A 13,613-nucleotide genomic window follows, 5' to 3' on the forward strand; every position below is an offset into this window, starting at 1 on the left:
CCAGTTGTTGTGCTGATGCGTATTCCGCCTGTACAAAAAGCTCACTGAATACACAACCATACATACAACATAATGATTTCTGAAGGACAAGAGGAACATAACGATTACCCGTGAAACGGTGCCTTCTGAAGTGATAAAGTAAATGATACTCCTGGGTGACTCCTGTGTCTATTTTCAGTCATCTTGACACTTCTTAGACAATTCTGCAAAAGCGCTTCAATTTGACCTTGAAATAGGTATGGACACTGAAAACCTTTTTTTGTGCTTGCAAAAGAAACAGTCAAGATTTGGTTCGACTAGAGCAGACCCTCCCCTTGTAAAAGGCTGTCTGTTATTTTTTACAAAACAAGCGTACAAGCCCGTACAGCTCGTGCTGGAGTCCACTTAAGTGCAAATGTGTGCCTGCTGCCTGATGGCCTGAATGCTATTGTGGTGTCCGGCCTGTAATTACAGCTGCAAAATGATTGTCACTTGTTATTTTTCACTCATCAGTAATACTGCTCTCAATTGTGATTCTCCAGGGAATGGTGCAGCCCAGCAGGCCATTATTGACTGAACGCATTACGCATTCTTTGAAACATTTGCATTATGTACTTAAAATGATTTACCCCACCACAAAATAAATGATTTGGGCTTTTCTCCATTTTGGAGGGGTGAATTTATCTCTTTGTATTATTGTATTAATGGACTGGGAGTTATTTGTATTAATTGGCAGAGGTTGATTGTGCCGTCATTCTTGTTTTCACAATCTAGCCACCATACCAACACGGTCCTGCCCCTCCTCTTGTGTTAGGGTCGGCACCGACCCGTTTTACATTTTAATGCATAAAAATAATCACATAACATTTGTTTATTGCATTAAGGCTTTTTGACTTTGTCAGGAAACTCTATTTCAACAAAATAAAACCAAAAAAACAATTATTACTACATTTTAAAATGGTCTGGTTGAAATTATGACCACTGTATTGTGAAGGTATTTGCTCAATTTTGCTAGCTAAACATAAAAGCAAACACATAGTCTCACAAATAGCAAGGGCAGTCTCGAAAGCTGATTGGTCCAGGACTCCAGCCTCAGGACTCCAGCCCTGAGTGTATAAAAGACCGGGCAGGGAAAGGAAGGGTGCTTTTTGCAGCTGCGCCGTAATAAGACCCGCTTACTTGTAGGCATACAGGGACTGCAGATAAGCCCAGACGTCTGTATTAGGTATTGTTGTCAGGAATAAATAATCTGGTTCTCATTCTATAATTTGGTTCTTTAAGATTCTCTTATCCTCTATTCGAAACCCACTTAGAGTCCTCAGGGGGAGGATTTCTACAACTGTTAGGGTGGGTTTGGACCCGGTTATAATAATATGACTATAAAGCAATATTTTGAGCCCCAACTGAAATCATAAGTGTACAATTAGCCAACACAATGACAACCAGCTCCTCTTCTCATCATGTAAGCTTCAGGGGATTCTCATTTTGACCGCTTTTCCAGTATACCAGCAGAAAAACAAGGTCCAGACATGTGAGGTGAATTCACTCATTTGACTGATGGCTGATTTCACATTTACAATTTGGATCATGGAAAGAATGGCAAGAAGTACAGTGAACCAAGATCTGGACCTGTTCTGCTTTTTCATTTCACTTTATACTAAAGTTCTGTTGCTGAAAACAATCACTTTTTCTACCTTTTCTTCACATTAATATATATGGGTCAAAATTCACCCCAACACCATAGATGTTTCTTTAGTGATTCATACTAAAATGAGAAAATAAATAAATTAATTGATTTAAGGGGCGGCACGGCGGTCAAGTGGTTAGTGCGGAGACCTCACAGCAGGTTTCAATTCCACCCTCGAGTTTGCATGTTCTCCCCGTGCATGCATGGGTTTTCTCCGGGTACTCCGGTTTCCTCCCACATTCCAAAAACATGCTAGGTTAATTGGCGACTCCAAATTGTCCATAGGTATGAATGTGAGTGTGAATGGTTGTTTGTCTATATGTGCCCTGTGTTTGCCTGGCGACCAGTCCGGTGTGTACCCTGCCTCTCGCCTGAAGACAGTTGGGATAGGCTCCAGCATCCCCCGTGACCCTCATGAGGAAAAAGCAGTAAAAAAATGAATGAATAATTGATTTAAGAGATATGTTCTATAGCCCTCAGTAATAGCCAGGTAACAAAAGAACCTTCAATTTATGAATATGATTCTTTTGAGGTTCATTTGACCATTTTTGGAAATTGAAATAGAGGGGTATAGTGACAAAAAAAGCCTACATGCCCACACCAAAAGTATTAAAACCATTATTTTCATGTATGAGGAAGCCTAAGAAGGTAACCAAGACATGAGAAGCAAATTTGATGGTTATTGTTTTTAGTGTATTTTATAGCTGATTTAATACATGGGTCAAAACCGACCCGTTAACATAAGACATGATACCAGAAAGCTAACACAAGAGGAAGGTTAAGTCTAGGCTGAGAATGCTACTTTCTGCCTTGGCTACACAGCTTATGTTGCTATTAAATTGTACTGAACAGGCTTTCAGCCTTTGTGTAAGGAAAGTGCTTTATTGGCTACTGACCTTGGCTTTATCTCAGCACTATGCTGAGACCTCAGCTTGTTGTGTACCGAAGATTTTCATGCGTATTGATCTGCCAGTCATCATGAGGAGTGATGATTCCTTTTGAAGGACTACTAAAATTTTCTTCTGTGTTTTTTTTTTTTTCTTCATCATTATCTGAATGTACAAGGTGTTGGATTTGGGTTGCATCTTGCCAGACTTTTTGTAACGGTTGCTGGTTTTATTTGTCTCCCGTCTCTTTCCATTGCATCAGTCAATTTGATCAATTGTATTTCTTCAGGAGAAGGATCTGGCCCCGCCTTTAACCATCACGCCACAGGAGGCCACAATTCGCTTTGAAGATGTATATTTTGAGTACTTGGAAGGCCAGAAAGTCCTGAATGGTGTGACCTTTGAGGTGCCTGCTGGGAAGAAGGTAGCCATCGTCGGTGGCAGCGGGTCCGGGTAGGTCAGGTTTTTAGCAGAAATACAGACTGTCTGCTGACAGTCTTATCACTCGCTGTCATCAGTGGGGGTGCAACGTTGTCTGGCGGCACACACAGTGCTGATGATGATTTGTCCCGTCTCTGCTTTCAGGAAGAGCACTGTTGTGCGGCTCTTGTTTCGCTTCTATGAGCCTCAGCGGGGGAACATCTATATCGCGGGGCAGAACATCCGAGATGTCAGCCTTGAGAGCTTGCGGAAGGCTTTGGGGGTCGTGCCTCAGGTCTGTGATGCACCAGTACATTACAGTCAAGATATATATATATATATATATATATATATATATATATATATATATATATACATACATACATATACATTCTTTTGCGTGTATTAACTATTCACACAATAGCGCAAGGGTCTCAAACACGCGGCCCGCGGGCCAAATGTGACCCGCAGGACACTAGTTTGAGGCCCCCGCCTTGATTTGAAAGTTTAATGTTAGTGTGGCCCGCACAAGTTTGATATGGATGCTGTATGGTATCATGTACCCAGAAAAAATTATTACGTTTGATTCATGTTCATGTTCATGTTAAAGGTTAAATAACTGTTAATAGTTATCCTCCCTATCCGTGTGGAAGTGGTAAGTTTTTGGCTATTTAAGTTTAAAGGAAATAACTTGAAGGCTTAGGTCGCTAGCTCTCTAGTTTGCGAGTTAGCATGTGTCTCAAGGCCCTGCAGTTGCGCAATATGTTGTAAATAAAAAGAGTATATTATTAGTAGCATTATTAGATAATGCTTTGTTCATTTTAATCTGAAAAAAAATAATTTGTCTACCCACCAACTATATGTGGTTTCTTAAGTTTTTATTATTTGCTGTTTTATTGTTATTATATTTATTTATTTATTACTGATTGATTGATTTTCTTTATTCTTGATTTGTTTATTTATTTTTCATCTAATTTTGTGTAGAAAAATAAAAAGTCAGATATTTGAGAACAGTGGAGTGTTTTTTCAGAGCTTTTCTTGTAGAAAATCTGAACCAAAGCAAAGTTTATTCATTTTTAATAAATGCATGTTTTTTGTTTTGGTTTTTTTTTGGAAAACCTGATGGGGCCCAGTCTCGCCCAGACCCAAGCTCCAGTGGCCCCCAAATAAATTGAGTTTGAGACCCCTGCAATAGCGTTAGTAATCAACAACAGCATGAGAAATAATCTGAATTCCAGTTCTTCTTTTTCCCTGCAATGAGCTCGCAGGGTAATCTGAACAGATGGTACGGTGTTTTTGTCATCGCATACTACTCTTTCTCCCTCCTACCTTTTGTCTTTGTATCCACGGCGCTCTGTTCCCGTCTCTGCAGCAATGAAAATATTCTCTGAAGCCTTTTTTTTAAATTATAACCCCCCTCCTATGTTGTCAGGATGCCGTTCTGTTCCACAACACCATTTTCTACAACCTGCAGTATGGGAACATCAACGCTACACCGGAGGATGTTTACCAAGTGGCTCGTCTTGCAGGCATCCATGACGCCATACTCAGGATGCCACATGGCTATGACACCCAAGTTGGGGAGCGAGGCCTCAAGCTGTCAGGTTTGCTACAGTATGATAACTGCACCATCGCCTTAGAAACATCTAATTACATTTTCATCTTTGCTAAAAAAAACAAAAAAACGCATATCTAAGGATATGGCAACCAGAAGTTGGGGCCAAACCTTTGACAACAGTTCACTATGAATATTTATGTCAATATGTTTGTTAAACCACATTGCAGGCTATTTATTTCCAACTGTAATCACTTAGAAATGTATTAGAGGAGTACTAGATTTTGTTTTTAAAAGTGCACATGAGAAGGTGAAGAAGAAAATCAGAAATACCATAAATCCGTCCTCAACGGATTTGTCAATATTTCTCACAATTCAAAGTTGAAGTCAAGTCACCGCAAGTGTAATATTAGGGAACAAAAACTTTGTTCTTATCGTGTGCGTCATATTTGTTAGGTTAATATTTGTACGTCAAGTTAACAATGAGCTGTTGTCATGTAAAAGTGGTGGCTTCAACCTGCTGGCACTGATTTATGTCTGCTAAAAGCCGCTTGCGTTTAAAAAGGCCACACACAGCCTGTATGTAACAAAGACTGAGTCAGACTGAGTCCCCTGCTGATTTTTCTTCACAATTAAATAAAAGTCCCCTTGTGCCCGTCATGCAGAATTCTTACTGTGCTGCGTTTTCTCTCCACTTGAGGTGATTATCTGATGAGGGCAGGGAGAGGGACCTTTCACTCCTAATTTCATACCATCCTGCAGAGGTCTGTTTGGCTTTGTTTTGTGACTGTCCATTGTTTCCTTTCAGGCGGGGAGAAGCAGCGTGTCGCTATCGCCCGTGCAATACTGAAGAATCCGCCCATTCTCCTGTACGACGAGGCCACGTCATCTCTGGACTCCATCACGGAAGAGGTGCAGGCACGCACATTTAACGGAACAAAACACCCGCTCAGTCACCTGCTAAAGCAGGGGTCTCAAACACGCCAAATGTAGGACGCAGGACGCTAGTTTGAGGCCCCTGCCTTGGTATGAAAATTTAATGTTAGTGCGGCCCGCGCAAGTTTGATATGGATGCTGTATGGTATCATGTACCCAGAAAAAATTATTACGTTTGATTAATGTTCATGTTAAATAACTGTTAATAGTTATCCTCCCTATCCGTGTGGAAGTGGTAAGTTTTGGGGTTTTTAAGTTTAAAGGAAATAACTTGAAGGCTACCGTTTAGGTCGCTAGCTCTCTAGTTTGCAAGTTAGCATGTGTCTCAAGACCCTGCAGTTGCGCAACATGTTGTAAATCAGGGGTCTCAAACACGCGGCCCGCGGGCCAAATGTGGCCCGCAGGACAATAGTTTGAGGCCCCCGCCTTGATATGAAAGTTTAATGTTAGTGCGGCCCGCGCAGGTTTGATATGGATGCTGTATGGTATCATGTACCCAGAAAAAATTATTACGTTTGATTAATGTTCATGTTAAAGGTTAAATAACTCTTATAGTTATCCTCCCTATCCGTGTGGAAGTGGTAAGTTTTTGGGTTTTTAAGTTTAAAGGAAATAACTTGAAGGCTACCGTTTAGGTTGCTAGCTCTCTGGTTTGCGAGTTAGCATGTGTCTCAAGACCCTGCAGTTGCGCAATATGTTGTAAATCAAAAGAGTATAAATGTGACAATAGTCGTGTTTTGTCATGTCTACAGGGCTCTAATAATGCTTTGTTCATTTTAATCTGAAAAAAATAATTTTTGTCTAACCACCAACTATATGTGGTTTCTTAGGTTTTTATTATTTGCCGTTTTATTATTATTATTATTATTATATTTATTTATTTATTACTGAGTGATTTTCTTTATTCTTGATTTGTTTATTTATTTTTCATCTTATTTTGTGTAGAAAAATAAAAAGTAAGATATTTGAGAACAGTGGAATTTTTTATCAGAGCTTTTCTTGTAGAAAATCGAAACCAAAGCAAAGTTTATTCATTTTTCTGTTTTTAATAAATGCGTTTTTTTTGTTTTTTTTTTTGGAAAACCTGATGCGGCCCACTCTCGCCCAGACCCTAGCTCCAGTGGCCCCCAAGTAAATTGAGTTTGAGACCCCTGTCCTAAAGGGTCGTGCGGCGATTCCACTCCATCCTGTCGTACTTTTGACTTGCACCCCCTTTCATTCACACACCACTGCGCATACTTCCCTCTTGTCACCTGCTGCCTGTTAAGCTCCAGCTCAGCTTAACGCCCACCCCCCCCCTTAGTCCCCCCTGTCTTTGTAAATGTTACATTTAATGAGAAAGTTCAGCACACCGTCCCTGAACTACAGAGAGAGAGCGGCAGCGTAGACGACGTTAATTAAGATTTCCTGTTGATGTGTGTTTCTAAATTAACATATGTAAACATTGCAGTGAGCGGCATATGAAGGTGGATGTTGACTTCTATTGTCTGTCAAACCACACCTTGAATTTCATTTTTATCCTGTCAGTCATCTGATACCTGAAAGTCCTCCATTATTGCCAACTTTTTTGTCGATGTTCTCTGCAAGCCTTTAAAAAAATCATGCTGTTGTTTGTTCTTGCGGGTTTCTAGAACATCCTGAGCTCGATGAAGGAGATGGTGAAGGAAAGGACGTCGGTATTCATCGCCCACAGGCTTTCCACTGTCGTTGACGCAGACGAGATTATAGTGCTGAGTGAGGTACAATTTTTTTTAAATTTTCGCTTTATTCCTTTTACGATCAACACATCACACTAGAAGCCAAAACCAAACAAATCCAACTTTACGAGGGTTTACAATGCGAGGTCAAACATGCTCTGTATTAATCAGCGGTCCAATTAGGTGATCTAGCACGATTGGCTTGCACTCAAATGACCTTCTGTTTATGTCTGCCAGCAAATGTTGTTTTGGTGCTTTCTTGCATTCCACTGGGACACATCGGATATATATTTATGTCCACTGCTGGCACATTTTGCATTACAACCAGGGATCGACCGATATGGTTTTTTTTGGGGCCGATTCCGATACCGATTTTTTTTCCATCACCCTTAGCCGATGGCCGATTTTGCTTGGTATTTGTGGCCGATACTTATAGGTTATCACATGGTTTGTCTGGTATCAGGCCAGGTATCATGCCCCTTCGGTCTCGGGCTGATACTGCCACGCGGGGGCATGATACTGGGCCTGATACCAGACAAACCATGTGATGATCTTATTATCACGTACTATTTAATCAAAAGACCATTTTGTTTCCCGAAAATTTTCAGTTTATTACATGTATTATATCTAAACAGTGTAGCAATAGCAAAAATATTTCAATAGCAAAAATGTAACAATAGCAAAAATATTTCAACAATAATATTTTATCAACAGTCTTATCTTATCAATGTCTGACAATTATAGTTCCATTAATCAAGTTTGGGGTTTTTTTGTAACTGGAGAAGCACTAGGAATATTTTTTCGACCTTCGGTCTCGGGCTGATACTGACACTTGGGGGCATGATACCTGGCCTGATACCAGACAAACCATGTGATGATCCTATTATCACATACTATTTAATCATGAGCTTATTATCGCGTACTATTTAATAAAAAGACCATTTTGTTTCCAGAAAATGTTCAGTTTATTACATGTATTATATCTAAACAGTGTAAACACAATAATCGCAAAAATATTTCAACAATAATATTTTATCAACAGTCTTATCTTATCAATGTCTGACAATTAAAGTTCCATTAATCAAGTTTGGGTTTTTTGGTGACTGGAGAAGCACTAGGCACTAAGCACTCGTACGCTGTTCTCTGATTGGTTGTTTCACGGGCACGATACCAGAGCAGCGCGCTCTGAGTGGACAGCGATGGGGGCTGATACTGACATGGTTAAACTCCATATTTTATCAGTATCACTGCCCCTGGGCAGTATCATTTCGGCCTTTTCCCGTATCATTCATGGGCGGTTTCTGTGGTACAGGGCCAATTAATACTGTAGTATGTGATAAACAGCATTATCACATTTGAAAAACAGCATTATCACAGGGCCAATTAATACTGTAGTATGTGATAAACAGCATTATCAAATGTGATAAACAGCATTATCACATACTACAGTATTAATTGGCCCTGTACCCTAGAAACCGCCCATGAATGATACGGGAAAAGGCCGAAATGATAATGTCAAAGCCCAGGGCAGTGATACTGATAAAATATAGAGTTTAACCATGTCCAGTATCAGCCCCCGTAGCTGTCCACTCAGAGTGCGCTGCTCTGGTATCGTGAAACAACCAATCAGAGAACAGTGCACGAGCGTGAACACACAGCGTTTGTTTTGCTGCCGTCTGTGCTCTGTCAACATGTCAGCGGTTGACACTCCCGGCGAAAGACAAATAGGGAAAATAGCAAACAGAATATTAGAAATGGAACGTTTTATCACCATTAATGAGGAGGACACTCTTGAAATGATCCAAAAAACTAAAAATGCAAATACAAGTCGGAAAACTTTGATTAAATAGTAGGTGATAATAAGCTCATGATTAAATATTATGTGATAATAAGCTCATGATTAAATAGTATGTGATAATAAGATCATCACATGGTTTGTCTGGTATCAGGCTCAGTATCATGCCCCCGCGTGCCAGTATCAGCCCGAGACAATTTACATGAAAAAAAATGACCATGATAACAAAAATTCCATGTCTCATGTTTAAACAAATATTTATTGAAATGTAAACACTGAACACAGTCGGATTCAGCTTTCTTAAACACACATTTAAACAGCATTAGCAACTTTAAAAGGAATAAATATTCAACCATGTGCAAAACATTTCCGTCGTAGTTTAAATTGATCTAGCATCGATGTGATGACTTTTCTTCCGCAGCGTGACGCTGATGGGCTTCGTAAAGTGTTAAAAGCAAGCTAACTCTATTACTTGTGAAAACGCGCTCTTGATGCGATTCAACAGTGTGGGCGGGGTACCCCGACTACGTGTGTTGCGGGGTCCTCTGCCGCTGGGGCAACACAAAGCTGCCCTGACTGTAAATGATGCGGTGGAAAAATACATCGGCGAACCACGCGTGTATCGGCCGATACCGATACAAGGAAAAAACGCAAATATCGGCCCGATATATCGGTCGATCCTTAATTACAACAGCAATAAGCATCTCAAACATTGGTTAAAAAACTGCATATGTCAACAAAGAAACAGTTGAAAATGCATTGCAGCCAGTTTGCCCAACTTAAATATGGATGGACGAGACCTTCTTTGCAGCCCGATAAAGAAAGAATAAGATACAATATCCGGAAATTTCCAATATATTTTCCCCACGCTTTGAACCCTGCGGCTTGGACAGTGGTGCGGCTAAATTATGGCTAAAAACTACATTCCCCAGGATGCTTAGAGTGCCGTATCAGTCAGTAGTGACGTGAACGAGTGAAGTGGAAGCTATGTCTTATGCAGCAACCAGAAGTTGGGGCCAAACCTTTGACAACAGTTCGCTATGAATATTTATGTCAATATGTTTGTTAAACCACATTGCAGGCTATTTATTTCCAACTGTAATCACTTAGAAATGTATTAGAGGAGTACTAGGTTTTGTTTTTAAATTTCTAATATACAGTATTTCCCCCACGCTTTGAACCGTGCGGCTTGGGCAGTGGTGCGGCTAAACTATGGCTAAAAACTACATTTCCCAGGATGCTTAGAGCGCAGTATCAGTCAGTAGTGACATGGACGAGTGAAGTGGAAGCTATGTCTTATGCAGCAGACACATCTTAAGCTTCTCTACGCTATCACCAGTAGGTTTCAAAACAGGAACTACTACATGATGATGAAGATACCTCAAGCTATATGGCTAATTTCCTTACAGACTGAAGTGACTCAGAGAGTGACATTGACAGAAAGAGGGAGACTGACAAAGTGTGTGATGAAAAAAAAATGTTCAGTTGTGATGCAGAAGAAGACTACTTTAGTGGTTTTAGTTCCCAGGAGGAATATACATTACCTATAGCACTATTTGGAAAAAAAACATTTATTTAATCAAAAGTTTATGTACTAAATATACCTTATTACAACGTGGACACCTGTGGATTTAGATCTTTTTTGTACCTGTACGGTCTAGAAATGACAGTATATTGTTTACTCTCTCACTCACCCACACACACACCTAAAGTATCTATTTATTTCCAACTGTAATCACTTAGAAATGTATTAGAGGAGTACTAGATTTTGACTCAGAGAGTGACATTGACAGAAAGAGGGAGGCTGACAAAGTGTGTGATGAAAAAAAAATGTTCAGTTGTGATGCTGAAGAAGACGACTTGAGTGGTTTTAGTTCCCAGGAGGAATATACATTACCTATAGCACTATTTGGAAAAAAAACATTCATTTAATCAAAAGTTTGTGTACTAAATATACCTTATTACAACGTGGTACATATCTTTTTTGTACCTGTACGGTACTCTCTACAGTCTAGAAATGGCAGTATATTGTTTACTCTCTCACTCACTTACCAACACACACACCTAAAGTGTGTGTCGTGGTCATGCTGTGACTGGTACGTAATAACAGACAAAGCCCAGGTGAGGAGTAAAATGCTTCAGTATGTTAAAGGTTGTCCTTGAAAATCACTCGTGGCCTTAAAAGTGCGACACATCGGCAGCCAAGTGACATTTTTCCATCAGCGCTGCGGAGCGGCGATGAAATAAGAGGCTCTTTTGAACCGCGCCGAGTTAGCATGTGCGCTTCCGTGTTTTCCAGAGTCAGATGGCGCAGATCAGAGGGTCATGGCGAGGAGCCATATTTAGCGTGTGCTGTCGCCACGGCGTTTGGTGGTGTTGTCGGCAAGGGACTACTGGGGGGGGGGGGGGGGTGCTCATTAAAAAAAAAAAAAAAGTGCACCAGCGGTCACACGCTCATCTCGGGTGCACTAAAGATAATACCAACACCTCTGCATGCTCGTGGGGGGACTGTGTTGTGGGGGTGGGAGGGGCGCCTCCTTGGTTTGTGTTGGACTGTGTGGGAGGCATGTGTGTTTGTGGTGTGTAGTTTGTGAGTCAGTGTTTTTGTGCGAGAAATGCAACAGTTGTTCAGGAGGCGTTAGGGATCCTAGAGGGGGGAGAGAGTGTGGTCAGTGTTGGTGGTCATGAAGAGATTTATTATGAAGACTGTTCATTGCAGCATCATCATGTGTGTATGCAGCCATTTTTTTTTCCTCCTGCAAACGTGGGTTCCATTTTGTTTAGGGTAAAGTGAAAGAGCGAGGCAACCACGAAATGCTCCTCAACACCCCGGGCAGCTTGTACGCCGACCTGTGGAACACCCAGAACAGTAAAATCCTGAACAGCAGCAAGAACTTGACCCAGCCGCCGCCCGAGCGCCTCTCCCAGAAGGAGGAGGAAAGGAAGAAACTACAGGAGGAGATCCTCAACAGCGTGAAGGGCTGTGGGAACTGCTCCTGCTGAGAGGAGCCGCTACCTCTAAAAATCTCGTCTTCATCCAGACACAGATGGCCCAAGCTGGAGTCCCCCTCGATCTGTGAGGTATTTGAGGGAACGAAAGTGGGGGATGCGCCCCCTTCAACCACGCCAGCCAAGCCCCCACCGGCATGGCTAGGTTTCCTCCTCCTGTTTTTTCCCCCTTCTTATCTGAATTAAAGTCTACTGCCAGTCGAGGAGGAGCTGGAACATACAGGGTGTGCTAAGCGCTGGCTGGCGTCCAAAGCTTCTATATGTCTGTTTCCTCAGCTGAAGCCAAAAATAAGAGACCTTGTATATCACATACGTGCACGCTAGACATCTGCTAGACAACATGGTTGCTCTCCCTTCCCCGTCTTCACTTTGGACATCGGGTTTATTGACATCCTTCTTCACACTGGAAACAGAGGAGAGTAATGACGTGCATATGCCTTCATTCTCATACACTTTTGTACAGCTTTTTTTTAAAGATTATTTACTAAATTAATTTTACTTTTAATAAAAGAGTATATATTAATGAGTTAGTATTGCAAATGTCGACTCACTGAGGTGAATTCCCAGTGTTTGAGCACAGTTCCACTTCAAATGTCAGAAGCTTTGATTGAAATGATAAATTGGGCTTATTATGCTTTTATAACACGACTTCAGGTGACTATCTGGAGTCAGACACGTAACCCCCCCCCCTCCAACAGCCCCACTTGGGTGAATTTGGAACAACGTCACTGACGATTTGGTGTAAAAATAACACTGCAGAAACGTCTAATAAATCATGAATGGTTTTCACCACAGTAAGGAGCGGCTTTCTGATCGTATCGTTTGGCCTCGAAAGCAGCCATTGTGATGAGAGTTGTCTGTTATTGTAACTACTAATTACGTCATGTGATCAGGCGCCACTGAAGGTGACGTATGTCATGTGTGACACGTGTGGCCTCCTTTTTAGAGGACTGTGTAGTGATATGCACAATATGTTTGAATCCTTGTTTGTATTGTGACTATGAATAAAAAGTCAAATGTTATATACCGTAGAATAGATCAAGTTATTACTGAAACTAATTGATCGATGTGATCGATGTTTTGCTAGCAATCTTATTCTAAGATATGTTCCTCCTCCTCCAGTCCAGCAAGTGGCAACAACTGTACAAAATGGTAACTATTTAAATATTCGAACACACCGCTAACCCAATAAATATGCCTTTCAATATTATTTGTTGCATCGAAAATAACAAAATTGCGGTGCTGCAATCCATGCATATGAGTGGACATACCGTGTGAGTGTTTCTGTTCATTATATTTCTCTAATGTTTCCGGCCATAATGTTGTGGTAATGCGCACATGAAGGTGCCCTGCATGTCTGGATTTTCACCCCCACGGTGAATAATTAGCCTTTCGCTGACGCTTATATTTGATTACAAAGCAAATGCATTTCCTGTATTTTTTTTTTTATGGGTACCACGTGGGAATTTGGAGCAAAGTCACAATGCCAACTGCTACCGAACAGGTAGCGCCAAGTGGCACCATGTGTGTTGCTACGGTAGCCTTGATAGCTTTGATAGTAACACATTTTAATGCTTTTACTTACAACATGTAAGCAGTGTGACTTATATAGATGACCCAGTGCCATCCCACTCTCATGGGAACTGGA

The 13,613-nt window shown here is 41.0% G+C and overlaps 1 protein-coding gene across 1 annotated transcript in view; it reads left to right on the forward strand.

Annotated features, from left to right (window-relative positions):
- Positions 1 to 13,338, forward strand: part of abcb7 (ATP-binding cassette, sub-family B (MDR/TAP), member 7) — a 44,376-nt gene extending 31,038 nt beyond the window's left edge. Inside the window, exons 11-16 of the mRNA XM_058063047.1 lie at positions 2,843 to 3,006; positions 3,139 to 3,268; positions 4,406 to 4,577; positions 5,337 to 5,440; positions 7,096 to 7,203; positions 11,741 to 13,338. Coding sequence (XP_057919030.1) covers positions 2,843 to 3,006; positions 3,139 to 3,268; positions 4,406 to 4,577; positions 5,337 to 5,440; positions 7,096 to 7,203; positions 11,741 to 11,959 — 897 coding nt within the window. The 3' untranslated portion in view covers positions 11,960 to 13,338. The remainder of the gene's footprint in view (positions 1 to 2,842; positions 3,007 to 3,138; positions 3,269 to 4,405; positions 4,578 to 5,336; positions 5,441 to 7,095; positions 7,204 to 11,740) is intronic.
- The last annotated feature ends 275 nt before the right edge of the window (positions 13,339 to 13,613 follow it).

The sequence above is a fragment of the Doryrhamphus excisus genome, chromosome 23 (assembly GCF_030265055.1).
Source record: "Doryrhamphus excisus isolate RoL2022-K1 chromosome 23, RoL_Dexc_1.0, whole genome shotgun sequence".
Lineage (NCBI taxonomy): Eukaryota > Metazoa > Chordata > Actinopteri > Syngnathiformes > Syngnathidae > Doryrhamphus > Doryrhamphus excisus.